Below are 19,916 nucleotides of genomic sequence, written 5' to 3' on the forward strand. Positions count from 1 at the left end.
ATGCTCAAAGGTGCAGCCAGAACTATAAGGAACCCACTGCTCAGGGCAGGGGACAAACACCTCATGGGAGCCAGGGGTCAACCACTGTCTTCCCACCCAGACGATACTGCCAAGTTGGAGGAGGGCAGTCCCTGCCCCACTGCAGACTCCGGCAGCGAGTGGCATCCAACCAGCGTGGTCCTGCTGTGCTGAGTCACAGGCAGCACCCCTCCCTTCCTCCACCTCCTGGCAGTGGGAGTTGGGGTCACAAGGGCTTGTGAATCACAGCAACACCTAAGATGAAAAGGGGAGAAAGTTACCATATTATTAATAGTTTCTGCAAACTTATTCAGAGTCTCAAGGAGTTCATGAACAGCATTCCAAGCCACAGTCAAGGGAAATGGGCATGACTTATACCCAAACACTGAAGGGCCTGTGGACTCAGGTTGTCAGCAGCCGGCTGCTTCCTGCTGTAACAGCTAAGTCCCTACAGATGCTTAAACATAAAGCACATAAAGCACAGTCCCTCAACGCCACAGATGAGAGGTCTCACCTCGCCTCATCACACCAACTCATCTCATACTGTAATGACTCCTCTTTCCAGCACTCAGCACCCTCACTGGAAACCTCACAGCTCTAAGTTTGTATCACTTTAAGAGAAGTGATGAGTGATTCATGTCCCCTTTTAGCAGACATGGAAATGAACTGGAAAGAACAATGGACTGACTTCATGGCAGCAAGAACAAGTAAATTCCCATCCTAGCTCTGCCACCACTCAAGCTGCATTGTGGCTTCAGATAAGTCCATGTACCTCTTTAGGCTTCGTTCCCACGTATTTAAGGTCATCTAACTGAATGTGAAAGTGAAAGTCGCTCAGTTGTGTCTGACTCTTTGCAACCCCATGGATTCTCCAAGCCAAAATACTGGAGTGGGTAGCCTTTCCCTTCTCCAGGGGATTTTCCCAAGCCAGGGGTCGAACCCAGGTCTCCCACATTGCAGATGGATTCTTTACCAGCTGAGCCACAAGGGAAGCCCAAGAATACTGGAGTGGGTAGCCTAATCCTTCTCCAGTGGATCTTCCCAACCCAGGAATTAAACTGGGGTCTCCTGCATTGCAGGCAGATTCTTTACCAACTGAGCTATCAAGGGAAGCCCATCTAACTGAAAGATCCCTCCAATGCTAAATTCTACGCATGGATAAACATTCCAAACATGTCTGTATGTGTTACTGTTTTAGCCAAGTTGAACCACACTCAACAGCTAACTTATGAGCCTAAAATCTTACATGTAATGGGCTGCAGCTGTGCAGCAGACATTTGCAGGCTGACTCACCCAACATCCCTTTTACTTGCTGTCCTCTGCTACTGAGAGTAGCAAGTTTCGAGCTCAGGTTCCCAGACTTCCTTGCAGCTGGAGGTACTGCAATCCTGGCCCATACAATTGTAAATACAAGTCTGCCAGTGCTGCAGCTTTGGCTTTCTCCCTTGACCTTCCCGGAAAAAGCTCACGTAAGGTGCAAGGGGCAGCAGGAGCTATTCATAAAGCAGGCAGAACAGAAAAGACAGGAGGAACCTGATTCAATAGCAGTCTGAACCTCCAGGCTAGCCAGGGACTCCTTTCTGCCTGGGACAAATACATACATACAAATAAGATACTTCATTATTTAAGCAAGTATCTGAGGTTTTCTGGTACCTGCAGCTGAACCAAATTCTAACTTACAGGTAAGGTGTAACTAGGAGCCTTACTTTAACATATTCCCATGACTAGACTATCAAATCTGGTTGAAAATGAGATTGAGAGAACATTGCTAAAAGAAAGCCCAGGACACCCAAATGGTGAGATTCCGTTGAGGCACGCATTTCATGTCGATATCTGGATAAAGGTTCAGAGAGAAAAGATCAGAGGTGGCAGAATCCAAGTCCTCAGACCCAGATGTGCTATCTACCTTTCAGAACATCCTGCCTGCACCTGAGGCTCCTCCTTCTCAAGGTAGCATTTCTTTACAAATCAGGCTCCTGTATTGCTTTTTATATAAGCTTTCTGATTATAAAATAAAATATTCCCATCATGGAAATTTTAGATAACACAGAAGAACACCAAGAAAACAAAATTAATCCCTACATACAAAGAGAATCACCATTCTCTTTTTTGGAATATATCCTGACTTCTAATGATAGTCATAATCAGCCACTGAGTGGTTTCTACCTGCCAGACAGGCATTGTGCTAGGCGCTTTCCACATATTCTCACATTTCATTCTCACAACAGCCCCAAGAGGCTTGTACGGTTTTATTTTCATTTCACAAATGAGAAAACAGGGGTTCAATCAGACTGACTGGCTTGCCCAGAGGCCCAGGGCTAGTGGCAACGCTGGGACTTGAATTCAGATGTGACTCCAATATCCATTTCTGTAAGCAGGAGCTACTCCAACCCCCGTGACCCAGGACTGCTCGACCGAGCTCACAGGGTACATACATTCTGCATCATCCTTTTTTTAACCTAACAGCCTGTCACAAACATATTCTTATATTAAAAACATGTCTTCTGTATAAATATTCCATAGCTTATTTAGCTATGTCCCTCACATCCGACAATAAGCAGTTTTCAGTTTTTTGCTATGATAAATGATGCTCCAATAAATAACTTTGTCCATAAATCTTAGCATGTCAGGCCATTTCCTTAGATTCTAAGACAACAGATTCACTCAGTCAATGGGTTTGAAAATAAACTACACATCTGCTCATCTCCCTCCCACCTACTTCTGGAGTAAGCAAACAGTAAAGAAATGGACATGAAATACTCAGCACATACCCAAAACTCTAACCACTCACGCCTGCACTTTCCCCTCTCATTAAAACTCACATGGAGCCAAGGGGGTATTGTTCACTGGCCTCCCTGCCTCATATAGGAAAATGCCCTGCACTTTTCACTTCAGCTTCGGAGAGAAAATGATAGTGCTGGTTTTAATAAGTAACAATGAGAACAGAATCACTCTAGGACCAAAATGCCCTGAAATCTTTTCTATTTAGTTGATAAAAATCCTCAATGAGGGAAAAAAAAAAAGTAAAATAAGTTCATTAATTGAAGCCTTGGGCAGACGGAACGCAATACAAAGCCCTTTGAGCCTGCACGGCATAGTCTTTCTTTGCACTAAAATCCAAACAAAATGAAATAGTGACCTTTCTAATGAAACACAGAATAAGAATACCACTGGAGTCATAGTGAGTGATAATGGTCATAAAATACTTAGGAGAATGACTGGCATATTGTATGTGCTCAATAAATAAATGTTAGCTCTAACTCTTCCAGCTCCTGGAGAACCAGATACAAGAAGCTGGGCTACATAGATATATTTGCTTGTCTCCCTAGAGACCCTTGACCTCAGCCCCACCAACTCTGATCCTGTGCCCTACACCTCACCAAAACTGTCACACACACACACCCCACCAGGAATAAGCCTCCATAGGCACTTTTCTGGCAATCCAGTGGTTAAGACTCTGTGCTTCCTGTGCAGGGGACATGGGTTCAATCCTTGGTCAGGGAACTGATTTCACACGCAAAAAAAAAAAAAAAAGCTTCTACAGCAGCTTCTTTCCTCCCTCCTCCCTCTCTTGCTTCACCGCCCCCAACCCTGAGTTATGGCAGCACAAAAGGCATGGGCTTAGGACTGGGTTTGAATTCTGACTCTGACACTTTTTTTAGTCACATGATCCTGGAAAGATTATTTAAACATTCCAAACCTCAGTTTCATCATCTATAAAATGGAAGGATACAGTCTCATTCAACCAGAGGATTGTTGAAAAGAATATCTTGTAGGTAAAGATTTATAAACAAAGTTATTTACTGGAGCATTATTTATTACAGCAAAAGAAGACTCTGAGAACTACTTGATGTCTGACATGAGGGGAAATAGCTAAGCTGTGAAAGAGTTACCATATCTAACACACTGCTTTGTGGTGCAGGGAGTGGGTATCCGGTAAAAAACAGCTATCTGTGTGGCTGTGGCCCAGCCTTTAAGTTTAAGCAGGCTTTGTCTCCTCCAGGAAGTATTCCCTAACTCTGGCATTTCTCACATGTCATGTCCTAGAGCCTGTGTAGCACATTCCTTTTATCACTTACATGTACATTATCTTGTACTTCCTGGTTTTGGAGGCTGGTAAGGAAGGGCAATGAAATTCTAAAACCTCTTATGACAACTGAGATCAGTTGGAAGGGATTCCCTGGAACGCTGTTAAGAAGAGTTTGGAGGCTACCTTCAACTTCACTGGGGAAATGAGTGTTAATTTCAGGTATCTGTTGTGGGCACAGCATGACGGAGTGGTGACATGTGACGATCATCTGCCATCCCTGGAGGAGGCACTTGGTCCCAAGTTAAGCAAACTGACCTGGGCCCCACCTGCCCCACCCCATCCCGGGCCCTAGTGTTGGGGTATGGGTGGGGTGGAGCACACTGACCTGCATAGCTCCGCCCTGTGCTCATGTTGGTTGGCAGCATCGTCCACTTGTCAGTGACAGGATTGTAGTACTCCACCGAAGCCAAGTTACAGGATCCATCATCCCCACCAACCACATACAGGAGCCCGTTCACTGCACAGACCCCTGGGAATCAAATGGAGGCCAGAGGAGGCATGAGAGCAGGAGCACAGGAGTGGGCGAGAGACAAGTCTAGATTGCCCTGGGGGCGCTGTTCCTTCCCTTTGTGGTAGCACAATAGATATTTGGCTCCTCAGGTTTAAGTCTGCTCAGCGAATGAATACCCAGCAGTCACTGGGCTCTGAGGAGCCCCCTTCCTAACAAGGTCATGTCTCTGACCAGGCAGCTTTCACAACGATACAGGCCCACAGATCTTCCCTGCTCTGGCACAGAGCACCATAGGTACAGGCCCTGTTCTACTGCACAGGCACACAGGCGTCCCACGCTCAATCTGAGCTAAGAAAGAAGACAGCTCAGGGGATCTCACCCACACTACTTCCACTCTGCTTGGTTCCCTGATAAGCCCTGTTTCATCAACACTGTGAGGCACTAATGGTTGTGCTTGTGATCCCTTCATACAACTGGTGTCTAAATCTACATACAGTTTTCAGGGCAAAGGCTTTCCACCCACCCTGATCTCAGAGGCAGCTGGTTTGGGGGCAAGGTCTCATGTAACAGGGACTCAAGAGTAGGAAAATGTAAGTACTGCTCATTAAGACTTTAAAAGGCCACAGTCCAATACTCTGTGTTTTTTTCAAAGTAAGATTCAGGGATTATGTGCTCAGATGCTCAATCGGGTCCAACTCTTTGACCCCATGGGCTTTAGCCCAGCAGGCTCCTCTGTCCTTGGAGATTCTCCAGGCAAGAATACTGGAGTGGGTTGCCATGACCTCCTTCAGGGAATCCTCCCAACCCAGGGACTGAACCCACGTCTCCTGCACTGCCAGCTGGATTCTCCACCACTTTTGCCACCTGGGAGCCCTAATTCAGGGATGTGCTGTGTGCTTAGTTGTTCAGTCCTGTCTGACTCTTTGCGACCCCATGGACTATAGACCACCAGGCTCCTCTGACCTTGGGGACTCTCCAGGCAAGAATCCTGGAGTGGGTTACCATGCCCTCCTCCAGGGGATCTTCCCAACGCAGGGACTGAACCCAGGTTTCCTGCATTGCAGGTGGATTCTTTACCATCTGAGCCACTAGGAAAGCTCAAGAATACTGGGGTGGGTAGCCTATCCCTTCCACAGGGGATCTTCCCGATCCAGGAATCGAACTGGGGTCTCCTGCATTGTAGGTGGATTCTTTACCACCTGATCTACCAGGGAAGCCCAATACAGGGGTGGGTGATGCTGAGAAAGTAGTAATTACCAGTGTTGGTGAACATACTCTCAAATACTGGTAAGCATAAAAGGCACCACTTTCCTGGGCGATGTCAAAAACATATATACTCCCTCTGAATCCAAGATTTCACTTCTGACCTTTTGTTCTAAGAAACAATTTTAAATGTGTGCATTAATTAGCTATAAAGGCTATTTATAATAACCAAAGCATTACTTACAGAAAAGATGGAAATGACCTAAATGTCCAACAGCAGCCTGGCTCTTTAAATTATGTTACAGCCATTTAAAATAATATTATGTAAATAGGCTTAGTGTTATAATCAGATATTCATAAAAGATTGTAAAGTGGATCTAAAAAGGCAGGTTTTAATAAAGCGGTATTACAGCAAGATTCCATTCTTGTTATAAAAAAAGAAATATCTATATGCGAACGTGTGCATACACATGCATTTACATCTAAACCTAATTCTTGCATTAGCTGCCTTGAAGGTTCTGTAATTCCTCATTCATGTGGCTCAAGGCCAAATGCCAAGTTATATCACAGCAGGCTTAGACAATGAGCAAATTAATAAACTCCCCTCTATTTACACTTTCAACAAGTCAGCTGCAAATGGGTTTAGCGAGCAAGTAATTTGAGTATAAAGGAAATAAGTATGCCTGAAAGTCACCTGCTTGTATTTCCAGCCAGGGAAGTTGGGCTAAGCCAACACTTGGATAGAGTGAGAAGGCATAAAGCAAGATATACCAACATAAGACATGACCCATAGGGCAAAGGTCTGAAAGGAAATGGTTTAATAGAGGTATCAGTCTCCAAGAACAAAACTCTAAACACTCTAAGGAAAATCATTCCTACTGGAAGGAAAAGGGGAGGGGAAGGGAAGGGAAGGAGAGACAGGAAATACAAACAAGAGAATAAGGAAAGTGGTCCTTTTGGAGAATGGATCACAAATCCCTTCATGGATACCACTGAAAGGAAGGAAATCAGTTTATGGGGGGAAGTGAGAGGTTCTCAGACATCGGCACAGGAAAGATAGAACCAAGTGTCATTGTGTGGCCCTGTCCACACAGCTCTAGGCTTAGCTACCCAACAAAGCCACTGGGCCTGGGCACACTGCTCCTCTGGGTCTGAGTCCATCCATGTGCAGTGAAAGTCATCATGCTTCACTGGGAAGGAAGGAACCTTCTGCCTCTAAGAGGGGGCCCTCTGGCTAGCTTTGGGGGTTCCATGCTCTCCCTGCCCAGCAAATGGACACTCCCTGCTCAGGATACAAGCTCAGCCCCAGGCCATGGGAGCTCTCCGTTCTGCCTCTTTTAGGGCCAGTGTTTGCAAGGAGAAAACACCCACAACATCCCCACAAGGAAAACAGGAAGGAGCCATCATATTACCTGCATTGCGTCGGCACATGTTCATGTCTGCCACCTGCTTCCAGGTGTTTGTTCCAGGATCGTAAACCTCGACACTCTTCCTCACCAAGGGCCCATCATGCCCACCTGTGGCGTACAGCTGCCCACTGAGGACCCCAACCCCTGAAAGGCAGAGCACAGAGTCCCAGCCTCAGGTTGGCTGCCGTGACCTGAAACCAGGAGGCCTGGCACCTGTCCTGGACAGCCGTCACCGGCAGGGTGACATGGGGAGTGCAATTTTGTCTCTCTAGAACTCAGGGTCCACATCTGTAGAACAAATATAATGACACCCTGCCTGCCTCATAAAATCACCAACCAGAAAACCTCCAAATAGAAGGCAAATATGACCTCATTTCTATTTAAAGACACATAAAAATATACATTGTGTGTGTGTGTGTGTGTGTGTGTGTGTGTGTGTAGTAAAGAGACTTCAAACAGAAACGACACAGCAGGTGTGCTGAGATCATGACTGCTGAGACCTCCCTGCTTATCTGGAATCAGAAGCCATCCTTTCTGCCCCTGGGCTCTCCTCCTAAGTGGCAGAGGGGCCCTGAACCACTCTCGGTGCTGATAAGCCTCAGCTGAGGGCCAGGACTGCATCGTTCATAGGTTTCGGCATAGCCTTTTGACATTCTCTAATACAAGTCAAGGGAATGTCACCCTTTAATACAAGAGGATGAGATGGGTGGATGGCATCACCAATGCAATGGACATGAACGTGGGCAAACTCCAGGAGAGGATGAGGAACAGAGAGGCCTGGCGTGCTGCAGTCGTGGGGTCACAAAGAGTCGGACAAGACTGAACAACAACAATACAAGTCAAGGAAATAAAATCCAGAAAGCAGGTGGGTGGCAGGGCAGCTGACGTGGTGGCCAGGATACCTGGGTTCTGGACCTGTGTCTCTAACCTGCCCACCAGGTGGTGCTGCCCTTTCAAGGCCTTGCTTCTCGCTTGTGTACAGTGAGGGAGCCGGACTAGATGGGTAGTTTCAGTGGACCACAGACTACTCCACTCCATGGACAGGCTGCAGCTCAATTAGCTGGGGAATTTTTGAAAACATAGACTTCCACAGCCTCACTCCCAGAGACATTGGCCAGGAATCAGAAAAAGTACCTCAGGTGATTGCGACGTGCAGCCAAGTTTCAGACCCAAGGTCTCAGTTTCCAGAATATAAACTTCATGTGGATGAGAACCACGCTTGCCTTATTAATGTAGGTTGCCCTGTGCCTGACAGCATATAGCAGGTTCTTAACAAATACTGCTTGAATGACAAGATGCATAAAATCCCACCAGTCATTACGCGGGTGTGCAAATGGTTCCTCGCAGTTGCCCTAAACTAACAGCAGATGGTGGTGTTGCATCAACAGCGGCTATCCGATGGACGGATTTTAAAAAATACAACTCAGTGTGTTCCCGAGCTGCCTCACCTTCCCCTTCTTCGTGTGCAGAGGAACGAGCACCCGCTGGAACCTAGAGATGGCCTCTTTTCCGCACAGCCATCTGCGGGCACTGCCCACCCCTGCTGAGGAGGCACTCAGGGACACCGCGCCCTTCTGCAGCCTCCTCCGCTAAAGTTCACACAGAGGTGAACACTGTGAGCCACCGGGGCCCCCATGCCAGAGTCTCCGGCCTTTAGCCAGCAACGAACACCTACTAGGACAAGTACATGGGAGCCCAACTCCAGAGGGGAGGCTTCCCTGAATCTTAGGGAGGTGAAGCTCTAAAGCAATGCTGCCCCGGGAGCCTGAGGCCAGGGCACTGAGGAAAGAATCCACCTCGGGGAAAGAGACGCCGCCTGAACTGAGGTCCCTGTGCCTTCCTCGTCACTATCCAGGGCCTCTGGCCCAGGTGAGAGGCATGAGCAGCCCGAGGGCATCCACTCAGCAGTGACCCCTGGGCAGCCTGACACAGAGCAGTAAGGCCTCCAAAGGCAGCTTATCCACAGGAGGAGGCTGACCTTTCAGAGGTGGCTCTGTGCTCGGCTTTGCTCAGGGCCGCCTCTCCACACCTTCTGCTCCAGGTGCTCCCGGGAACAGCCACATGCCTCAGTGTGCTGCTCTGCTCCTGAGGAGCTGCCCCTGCTCCCTGGGCTGTGACCACTAGCTCTCACACCTCAGTCACACATAGGCTTTCCAGTAAGTACAAAGAAGACTCTAGCAATACTATCAACTGAAATTGCTAAAAGAGTCCTGTGAAGGAAGGAGAACCAGGAGACACAAATTGAACTGGACCGTCGGGAATGCCTACTGCAACCCACTCATTTCACATCTGAAGAAGCGGAGGCCAAGACCACACAGCACACTCGAGTGGACCCAGAACCAAGGTCCAGGCCTCCTGCCCTCCACACATGTGCTGTGTGTTCAGGGCCAACCTGTCAGGGTCGGCAGAGACGAGCTCCCTAAAAATAGCCTTCCAAACACAAATGCTTCTTAAATGGAGTCATACAGCTTTTTTTTTTTTTCTAACTAGTAAGTGAGTATACAGTGATTTTTGAAAAATATTAAAACAGCCTAAAAAAAATAAAATAAAACAGCCTAATTTTCAAGGAATGCTGAGGAAGTGGTCATGCGTTTGGTGGTATAAAATGAGATCACAACTCAATCTTCAAAAATACAAAGATAATAAAGTAATAACATTGTGGGGAAAAGCTCTCAGTTGTGGCTTCCCTTCCCAGAAGTCACATGGCCTACCCGGCAGCCAGGGTGGTCATCAGTCACCACTGCCACAGGAACCAGGGACAGAGAGCAGGTGCCCAGCCCCCACCGCCTCCATCTGCCCTCCCAGACCCTCTCCCGTGGGCCCCCACGTGATGGGGCAGACAAAGCAGGGAAGAAGGGGCTGCTGCTCCACTTCCTGGAAAATCCCAAAGCTCCTGCCCTTCCCCCAGGAGGGGGTTGACGTGAAGAAAAGCTGGGGAAGAGACACCAGTTTATCTCCAAATACAAACCTGACTTTTGACCCCCTAAGACAAAGACAGGCAAGCTTTAGCTTTTCCAGGGAAGACCGGGACTTCATAAGAACGAGACTCAGATCATCTGAGGTCAGAAAAAGCTAACTTTGAAGGGAGACAGACCTGAGTAGGAATCCTGATTCTGCCAGTGACTAATGAAAATGATGAATGACAGGACCTTGGGCTAATTAACCCCTGGATGGCTCACTTTCTAAACCTGCTGAGTGGAGTTACATTGTGTGAGCTATATTGTGAACCCCTGCAGGGCTGTGATGAGAATTAAACATAAATGAGACATAGAAAGTGCTTATTAGGACAGCACCTGGCACACAGCAAGTTTCACGTTCAAGAGATGTGGACAGCTCCAAACAAATGGAAGAGATGACAATGAAGGGAATATGATCCCATTGGTTCTCTACAAAGGGATCCCCCTGAGAAAGGTTAACTCGTTGCAAAGGTGCGAGTGGGATTACATACACTGAAAGCAGACAAGAGGGAGGGAAAATAAGGTAGAACGTTAAGCTTTTGGCCTCCAGACCCACTGGTGAGAACAAACACAGCCTGCCCCCTGAACCCCAACTCCCTACCCCACCCCATACCTGCGCCGCTGCGGCGAGTGCTCATGTCCGCCACATATGTCCACTCATTGGTCGCTGGGTTGTACTGCTCCACGGTGCTCAGGCACTGGCGAGAGGCCCCATCATAGCCCCCGACAGCATACAGCTTCCCTGGAACAGACAAAATGGCCAGGGGTGGGAGGGTGTTTCAGACCCTGGCATGGAACTGGAGCGTAGCTGAAATTCCGCCTGTAACCCACCAGCACACCCTCACCTCCATCAGGGTTCAGGGCTCCTTCCCCAGGAAGACCAAACAGAGCAAGCATCCTTCATGATTCTGCCTCCTACTTCCTCTGAAGCCCTGGGCTCCTCCTCAAAGCAGTACAGAAGCTTTATCTCAAAAAGCACCCCAAACACCCAGTGCAAAGCTATGGCCTGGCATCACCAGGGCTCAACATATTCTCACTGGTGAACTATATTAGATCTTCTCCAGAACAAGGCACTGGGGAGATGGAAAATTTAAGGGCCCCTGCTGCAGCCAGGCTGGCAGACTTTCTGGCTAAAGGCTCACAACAGCAAACAGAACAAATATAGAAAGATATTCTCCAACAGGAACCCAAACATTGTCTTCACCATGTTTTGTACGCTATCCACCACCCAGGCAGGCAAAGCGTGTGAATGGAGTGCTCTGTGTGTACTCTGGGCTAGAGTGGCTGGAATTGATCTGCTGTAAGATCCCCTTACAATTTCTGAGCCATGCACAAGAACCTCGGAGTACCATCATCTATTTTTTTTCTTTATCTTGGAATAGGCAAAGATTTATTTAACCAAAAACAAAAAGTGCAATCCTAAAGAAAAATATTGATCTATTGGATTACATTCAAGTTAAACTTTAAAAAAAAAAATTTGAAGGATAATTGCTTTACAATATTGTATTACTTTCTGCTGACCATCACCTATTTTTAAAATAAAGTACCGTAAGCTATTATCGAAGAGCATCATTTTGGCCTAAGGATGGTGGTGAGGTTGGGCAAGGGGCAGGAAACTGGTATTTGAGCTCTCCCAGAGAGATTTGAACATTTGGGTTTAACATGTAGTCTTAGAATGCAGTGGGATTCCGTGTGTGTGTGTGTTGGGTGTGGGGGTCCTACTTCATCTGAGGTCTCAGTTCTATGGGGGACCCTGGAGTTATAATAAGGATCTACACTGTAATAAGTGTATAATAAGGATGTATACTAGCTGCAGGCTAAATAAATACCACCAGATGCAAATCTACTTAAAAGGTTACCTAATCAAAAGATTTCTTTTTGGTCAATATGTACTTTCTTAATGGAGACACACCAAGAATGCAACCAACATGTGAAAAATCTGCAATTATTTTAAGTCAGAAAGAGATTCTCAGGCTAAGAACAATGTTTTACCATCAAGACTTTACTGCATCAAATGTAAAATTATTTCTTCTTCTATCACTGAGCCTGGTTTTGTTTTCTGCCTCAAGAGCCCTCTCAACCGGCCCTTTTGCTCTTGAGACAGAAAGCAAAACCCTGACTCAGACAGGCTCCCCCAGGACCCAAGCTACTCTTGGGGTGTGTGCTGGCTCAGAGGTAACCACCTGCCTGGCCAGTTATCCATCACAAGGGAGGAGACAGGCCAGGGGTGTGGAGGAGTCAAGACGCTCCTGAAGGCAATCCCAGTCTCTAAAATACACCATCTCTGCTCTGCTGGGAGCTTCTGCCTCATCTCTCAGCCTCACTGTCCCTTTTTCTATGTAGAGATTCTTCAGGACAGCTGGTAGCTAAAGATCCTGGTTTTCCTGTTTTTGTCCCCAGTTGTCGGTCAGGCTGTGACGTCATGGTAAGGAGATGAGGAGAGGGAGGCGGCAGCCGAAATAGCTTCAGATTCAGGATGGAGAAGATAAATAAACCCCCAGTCTGTCCTCCGTGTTTACGGGTTGTGCTACCACACAGCACTTCTGCCATGCAGAACATGCTTACAGAAGCCTCTGTCAAGGGGGTCAGGGGGAATATTTCTGATGAGCGCCATGAAGGCATCTCCTCTAACTCCCATCAACCATCTCAACCCTATGTCAGCTGAAAAAATACCCATTCAAGGTTTCTCCTTTCAGGGATATGCTATTTTTAACCCCTACACTATTGTTTGATATTCCTGACTAAGGAGCAAGGGGGGAAATGGGAAGGTGGCTAGACAAAGCAGTTATGCTTGGCAGACAAATCAATTTCTGTTTCACCAGGAGGATGAGATTGCAAGAAGCAATTTATCTTGGTAGGAGGACAAAATCCTTGCACTCACTAAGGTGACTCGTTCTGTGTGTTAGAACAATATACTTTTAAATTAAAATTTAAACTATGTAATACTGGTACAGACCAAGAGATGCAGCAAGAGAAAATTACATTCCTATTAATGTCTAACTCCCTGCCCAACACTCTCCCCGAAGCACACGTGTGAGCTGTGTGTACACGTGAGAAAGAGAAAATGCCTGTGTACCTGTGTGAATGCACAGATTCTCCACTAAATTCCCACTTCAGGACAGGCTAATAAGTCAGTGTTGTCCTGTGAAGTATAACAGTTGAGTACAAATAATACTCTATGGTTTAATATGTTGAAATCATACATATTTCTAAAACTTCTCTCAGTTATTAATAACATTTGCCAATGGTCTGAGTTAGAACCTGGAGACTGGGGTTCAAGGAGTGACTGTGCTCTTTTCCAGTGTGGGACAGGCACACTGATTACTCCTTTGGGACTCAGTTTCCCCTTCTGAAGAGTGGAGGAAATCCAAGTCCTGCCCTTCTCCTTCGAGAGAGTTTTAGGAACAAAACGAGAAACTGGATATGAAGGCACTTGGCGCTCCAGTGCACTGTCCAGCCAGGCCCCAGAACGCACCCCTCTTCCTACCTCACCACACACGTCATTCCTGACTGAGCAGGACCCCACACCAACCTTCCCTTCAGTGACTAATCAAAACTGGGGAAAGTCACCCACCTCACTCAGGTCTCTGCTGACAATCCTCGACATAAAGTATGAGGACAAAATTGATTAAACAACTGACTCTCACCCTCCCAAACACACTGTACTCCTGGGTTATATCTTGACTCTGGACTTCCCATCTTGTAATATAGATAAATAGCCAAAACGAGAGCCCAGCATTTTCCCTCTAGGCTCCTCCTGGTACCCCCAGTCCAGCTCACCTAATTTCTAGCCTTGGGCCAGTAGCTACACCTCTCTGAGTCTCAACCCCTCTCATCCGCTAATCAGGATACTAGTATCCAACTCGGCAGTAAGGAGAGGAACAGAGCCAGGACACTGGAAGAAGGCCCGGGGGCCAGGGCAGGAAAAGAAGCTGTCCGTTGTCACTCCTTACCTTCTACCACACCCACGCCTACACTGCTACGGCGCGTGTTCATCGGGGCCACGAAGAACCACTCGTTGGTCTTGTAGCTGTAGGCTTCTACCGACGCCAGGCCTGGGAGACAAGCGACTCGTGAGGTTTCTATGGTGCCAGGCCTCACCCTGCTGGGCTGAGAGTGAGGATGGGGCAAGAGTGCAGACCTGGGGGCCGAAAACCGGGGGGAATATGACTCAGCAATACCTCTGCCTCACCATGCATCCCATGGCACCTCCATAAACACATCTGCAGTGTCTGTCTGAGGGGACCACTAAGACCTGACCTAGAGAGTGGGCTGTGAGAAGAATGAGGGTCTAAAGTAAATCATAAAACCACAGAATGGACTAAATACCTGAGATTGCCTCACTGAACACCTATTTCAACCTTCTTTCCCCTTGTCTTCCTCAATTTTAGAGGCTAGAAAGATGAAAACTTGTCTTCCCAGACTTCCTTAGAGCTGGGGGTGACCAAGTCAATGCAATCTAAGCAGGATTTCTGAAATAGCCTTTGATTATCTGATAAGAGCCCCCCTTCTCAGCCCTGACCCCTTCCCCCCACCCCACTACTTCTTGCTACCTGGAATACAAACGTTTTGGCAAGAGCTATAACAGCCACCCTGTGACCATGAGGACAAGTCTAAGAGACTCTGCAAGATCTTGGCCCAAGATCCTTGAACAACTAAACCAAGTCAGCAACTGCCAACCTCTGACTTTGTTTCACAAGTAAAACAAAAGCTCTCATTTGTTTAAGCTATGGTTTAGTCAGGTTTTCTGCTAGCAGTCAAAAGCAATGCCTAAAAGAAACAATGCCCCACTATCCTTTGTTCTCTTTATTCCCAGTCCCCCTCACTAGAAGCAGCCTCCGGAGGGGCTATATAACTTGGAATTACATGAAAGAGGCAAAGAGAAGGTTGCAAAAGTTTACCAACTAGTGAAGACAGAAATGAAATTTCAGAGGGATAAAGTGTATTGTTTTTCATGTCACTGGGGACCAAAAGAGTCAAGTGTTTACAGAGACCTCCACCTGGAGATAGAAGAAGAGGTAAGATAATTTCTCCAAGTCCATGTCCACTAGTATTAATAGTTTCTGATTCTGACTTTGGAGCGAGATGAACACCAGGAGCAAGGAGACGCTTCTGCAGTGTCACAGCCTTGCACAGCTTTGGTGGGGCAGCAGGAAGGGCAATGGAGAAAGGCGTGTGACTCAAGCCAAGTCTCTTCCCACAACTGAACCTCAGCTCTCCCGTCTGTTCAGCAGAGGGTTCAGATCACAGTCCCAAGACACCCTCCAGTTGAGCTTGCTCTATGTTTTATCTGTGGAATAAATGAGTTCCCAGACACTAGAAAGGAAAAAAGGGACTCTTCTGAGGGTAGGGTACTTCCTGGAACCTAGAAATGAGAGCACATGGATGGTATTGTGTGTGTAGGAAGGTGTGACTCTGACACACAAGCTGGGAGGCGGGGAAGGATGGGTATGCTCTTGGGACAGTAGCTACAGAGAGACCAAAGGTTGGCCCAAGAGCTGGCTGAGCAAACCAGGCTTGTGGGTTCAGGTATTCAGTTGTGTCTGACTCTTTGTGACCCCTTGGACTGTAGCCTGCCAGGCTTCTCTGTCCATGGAATCCTGCAGGCAAGAATACTGGAGTAGGTTGCCATTTCCTACACCAGGGGATTTTTCCCAACTCAGGGACCAAACCTGCATCTCTTATGTCTCCTGCATTGGCAGGAGGATTCTTTACTGCTGTGCCACCTGGGAAGCTTCAAACCAGAGTAACATGGAGTGCATGTCTCAGGCTGGATGGTGACTGAGTCCAGGACCTACCAGTACTGCCATCAAAGCCCCCCACGGCATAGAGCAGGTCATTGAGCACAGCTGCACCCAGCGTGCTCCGGCGCTCCTGCATGCTGGCGATGGACGTCCACTGGTCCTTCACCCCATCATACACGTCCACTGTCCGCACACGCAGTGAGCCATTGAACCCGCCCACTGCATACACATGGCCAGCCATGAACACCACACCTGAGGCACAGGAAATCAAGGCATCAAGGTCATCTCAAACAGCTGATGACTCACATTTCGATAAGTGACAATGTGGGAATGGGGCAGGCATATAAATACTGATAGTTTAACAGAGAAGGTGATCTTCAACTTGTGATATTTGGAAGTCACTATGGGACTCATTGGATTTCTTCTCAGATTTGCATTGCTAATTTTGTTTGTGTCAAGCAAATATTTGCATTAGCCTAAAGTCCCTAAGCACGTAAGAACGGACCCCAGAAGGTACAGCTAGAAAGTGTGCAGGTGGGGAAGGGAAAGGAAGGGAGTGTGGAATGCACAATGGTTTCAGAAACAGGGAGCAGAATTTCAGCACCCTGCAGAGACCTGCAGGGTGGGAGTGGGAGCTAGGGACAGCCGGCACACTGGGAGACCATGCGGCTCACCGGGAGACCATGCGGCTCACCTGCTCTGCATCTCCTGGAGGGAAGCTCAGCGATCTGGTCCCAGCGATCCTCTTCAAAGTCATAGCACTCCACGCTGCGGATGGCCTTGGGTGCCTGGCCACCAACCACGATCATGACCTCCAGAGAGACAAGTGGACATTAGCTGGTTGCCCCAACATCCAGACCTATGGGTCACCAACGCCTGCTACATACAGGCTCACTGCTCAGGGTCCATGGATGACCTGAAGTGCCAGTTTACAGAGCTACACACATGAAGATGCTGCCCCTGATCACCAACAAGTATGAATATTCAAGAAAAGTCTAGTGAACATCTTCCCACAGAAACACAATCATTAAGTCTATGCTTCCCAAGTGCCCCTACTCCCAGTTGTATTAGGGCCATGTGAGGCCACTTGGGGCATCTTCTACCATCTGCATGTCCTTAAGGACCGGGGGCAAGGAGACTAAATTTTATATTGAAACAAAATATTCATATATATATATCTCAACATATGAATGTATTTTAGAATAGAGTATAGAAGTTGGATGCATTTTTAAGATAAAATTCATTCAAAAATATTTTTGAATGAATAGACTGTAGGGGGTACTTATTCACTGGAGTATGGGAAAAAAATTGTAAAACACTGTTTTGTGGTGGTTACCACAAAGATGTATGTAACTGATGATGTTCTGAAAAATAATGTTACTAGTACTATTTCTACAAGTAGGGTAGCAGCTACCACTGCCAGTTATCATGTGAAGTATGTTGTCATTCCTCTGTCATCGCAACTCAGTGAGGCAGATATTACCATCCACACTGATAGGTCAGGAAAGTAAAGCTCAGAGAATATAGGGAAACTGCCCAGGGTCACACAGCTAAGAGCAGCAGAAGAGAGACTGAAAGCCAAGTGCATCTGACACAGAGGTGAAGGCAGGCCCTCTCCGCTACTCACTTCCCCACTCTAAAGACAGGGTCTATGCCAGGACAGCTCACTACACGATGGTTTTCAAACTGCAGGTCACATTTCTTTGGTGGGTCATGAAATCAATTTTAAAAAGTTTCAATCAGCACACTTTTAATAGAACAGCACAGAAAATACCACAAGGATGTTATCTCATGAAATACTTGTTCTGGTTATACATACATGTATGTGTCTCCTGGAAAGCAATTTAGGCATATTTCTTAGTGTAGGATGTAGTATTTAAAAACAAACAAGAAAATGAAAGTCACTGTTTTGGCTGTAGCAACAGAACGTCATCACTCCATTGTGGTATCCCCATTGCTATGACAATTGTCATGAGCTATTAATAAATAAAAATTAAAGCACCAGAGTTAACAAAATTTTACATATTTCAATAAGCTTACACAAAATTCATGGGTGTCCCACAATGACATTACTCTCACTCACTCATTCCAATATGCTTTCTTAAGTGGAGAGAAAGAGATGAAGTCACGGGCAAACAATCAATATAAGTCACAGGATCTTCTCATTACCTGAGGCTTGTCTTATTTACCCCAGTGGATCTCAAACTTCAGTGTGCATCAGAATCCCCTTGAGGGCTTGTTAAGACACAAACTGCTGGGCCTCACCCGCAGAGTTTCTGGTTTAGTAGGTCTGAAGTGGGCCTGAGAATACATATTTCTAACAAGTTGATGTTGATGCTGCAGTTCGAAGAGTCACACTTTGATAACCACTGTTTTCCTCCTACAAATATAGGGATTTCCTGATGATGTGCCATGAACCATTTTTGCCATTATACTTATCATAGTGTTCTTTACTCCTCCTCAAAGTGATTTTGGGGAGAAGAGTGATGATCGAAATCTGTGTCAACACACAGGAGCACACCCCTCAGCTGAACATTATCCACCATAGAGGGAGACAGATACAGGGCTGACCACCATTGCTCAAGATCAATTATTTATGCCCCAGGATTCTAGAATCAGGCTCACCCACTGCCCATGTGGGTGGTCAATGGTCATCAGAGTTAGTCTGCAGCTCCTTTGTGACCAAATGTGAGTGACCAGTGTTCAAAAACTCAGAATTCAGTTCTGACTTCTGGGCTATCCCAAAGGAACCCAGGACACATAGTCCAGGCTCAGGGATGCTGTTGCCTCCAGAAATAAATGTTCTGCATTTGACTTTCCTCTGCTCAGGAGGTCTGCTGCTCTCTGTCAGGAGCAGTCCTTTTCAGAGAGATGCAGAATTCTCCATTATTTCCTATCAGTAATTCTTGGCTGAGATCCACGGACAGTTCAAGAGGGGACGTTAATGAACACAGCCTCCTGGCAAACTTCAGACAATGCCCAACTTCTTCCTCCAGGGCTGAATGACCTGAGTTCATAAACATACCTAGAATTTGTACTGCCTTTCTGGTATTGAGTTGGTCAAGTTAAAATGAAGTCAAACCATTTCAAGGATTTTCTTTGATATCTGATTTTGGGGCTAAGTAGGAATAAAACTAGTTTTTAGCTTTCTTTCTGCAATGACCTCAAGTATCCAAAATCCTCACACAAGTTGTTTCCTCTCCTTAAAATACTCTTCCCCAATCTGATTCCCCTCCTCTAACACCTGCTTATCTTTCAGGTCTCAATTTACACATCACTTCCTCCAAGAGAACCTCTTGACCTCGAAAGCTGAATCACAGGTCCTTCCCCAAGATCACATACGCCCAGGGTTCTCCCACTAAGAGTGCCCAATTTTATGCTCTGTCTGGTAACTTTGTCTCCCTTCTAGACAGTTAGCCCTGCCAGCACAACAAAAAAATATCTGCCTCAATTACTAAGATAATCCTTGGGCCTTAGGGTACCAGGTAAAAGTAATGACTCAGATATTTATTTAGAATAAATGAATAGTAAAGACCACATACAAAGAGTTAAATGAAAAAACACAGTTTTTAAAAAAAAATAGCCAGAATATCTCTTTCTTGGATTAAGACATGTTGGACACCAGATTACAATTCTAGGGACAGAATTTGAGGAAAACAAACCAAAAGAGAAAGAGGGAGCTTTTCCCATCTTTTGATTCAACCACCAGAAGACAGAAGCTATCAATTCTTTGCAGCAACTATCAAAGCTTCTGCCATAAACAAAAAAAAAGGCAAAGCTTCGGGTGACTTAACCATGTCCCAGAAACTATCTTCCACCAAAGTAGGGAGATATCAGTACATTCATATTGGAGAAAATCCAGCACTTGTCTCTGAGAATTTCCATAGTAACACAGAAACAATATTAAAGAAATGCAAAAATTTGATGTACACAGACAAAAATGATACAGAAGAAGGTTTTCAAAATAAATTTACCTTTGAGCTCATAAAACCACTGGTGAGAGGCTGTACAATGATCTGGAAAGAGCAATTATAAGGTTTTGCA

At 46.4% G+C, this 19,916-nt stretch overlaps 1 protein-coding gene across 1 annotated transcript in view; it reads right to left on the bottom strand.

The window, feature by feature from the left end:
- Positions 1–244: 244 nt before the first annotated feature.
- Positions 245–19,916, bottom strand: part of KLHL3 (kelch like family member 3) — a 118,266-nt gene continuing 98,594 nt past the window's right edge. The window contains exons 9-15 of the mRNA XM_052643643.1: positions 16,567–16,684; positions 15,927–16,124; positions 14,082–14,183; positions 10,742–10,870; positions 7,175–7,315; positions 4,434–4,577; positions 245–273 (exon numbers count right to left, since the gene is read on the bottom strand). Coding sequence (XP_052499603.1) covers positions 245–273; positions 4,434–4,577; positions 7,175–7,315; positions 10,742–10,870; positions 14,082–14,183; positions 15,927–16,124; positions 16,567–16,684 — 861 coding nt within the window. The remainder of the gene's footprint in view (positions 274–4,433; positions 4,578–7,174; positions 7,316–10,741; positions 10,871–14,081; positions 14,184–15,926; positions 16,125–16,566; positions 16,685–19,916) is intronic.

The sequence above is a fragment of the Budorcas taxicolor genome, chromosome 7 (genome assembly GCF_023091745.1).
Source record: "Budorcas taxicolor isolate Tak-1 chromosome 7, Takin1.1, whole genome shotgun sequence".
Classification (NCBI taxonomy): domain Eukaryota; kingdom Metazoa; phylum Chordata; class Mammalia; order Artiodactyla; family Bovidae; genus Budorcas; species Budorcas taxicolor.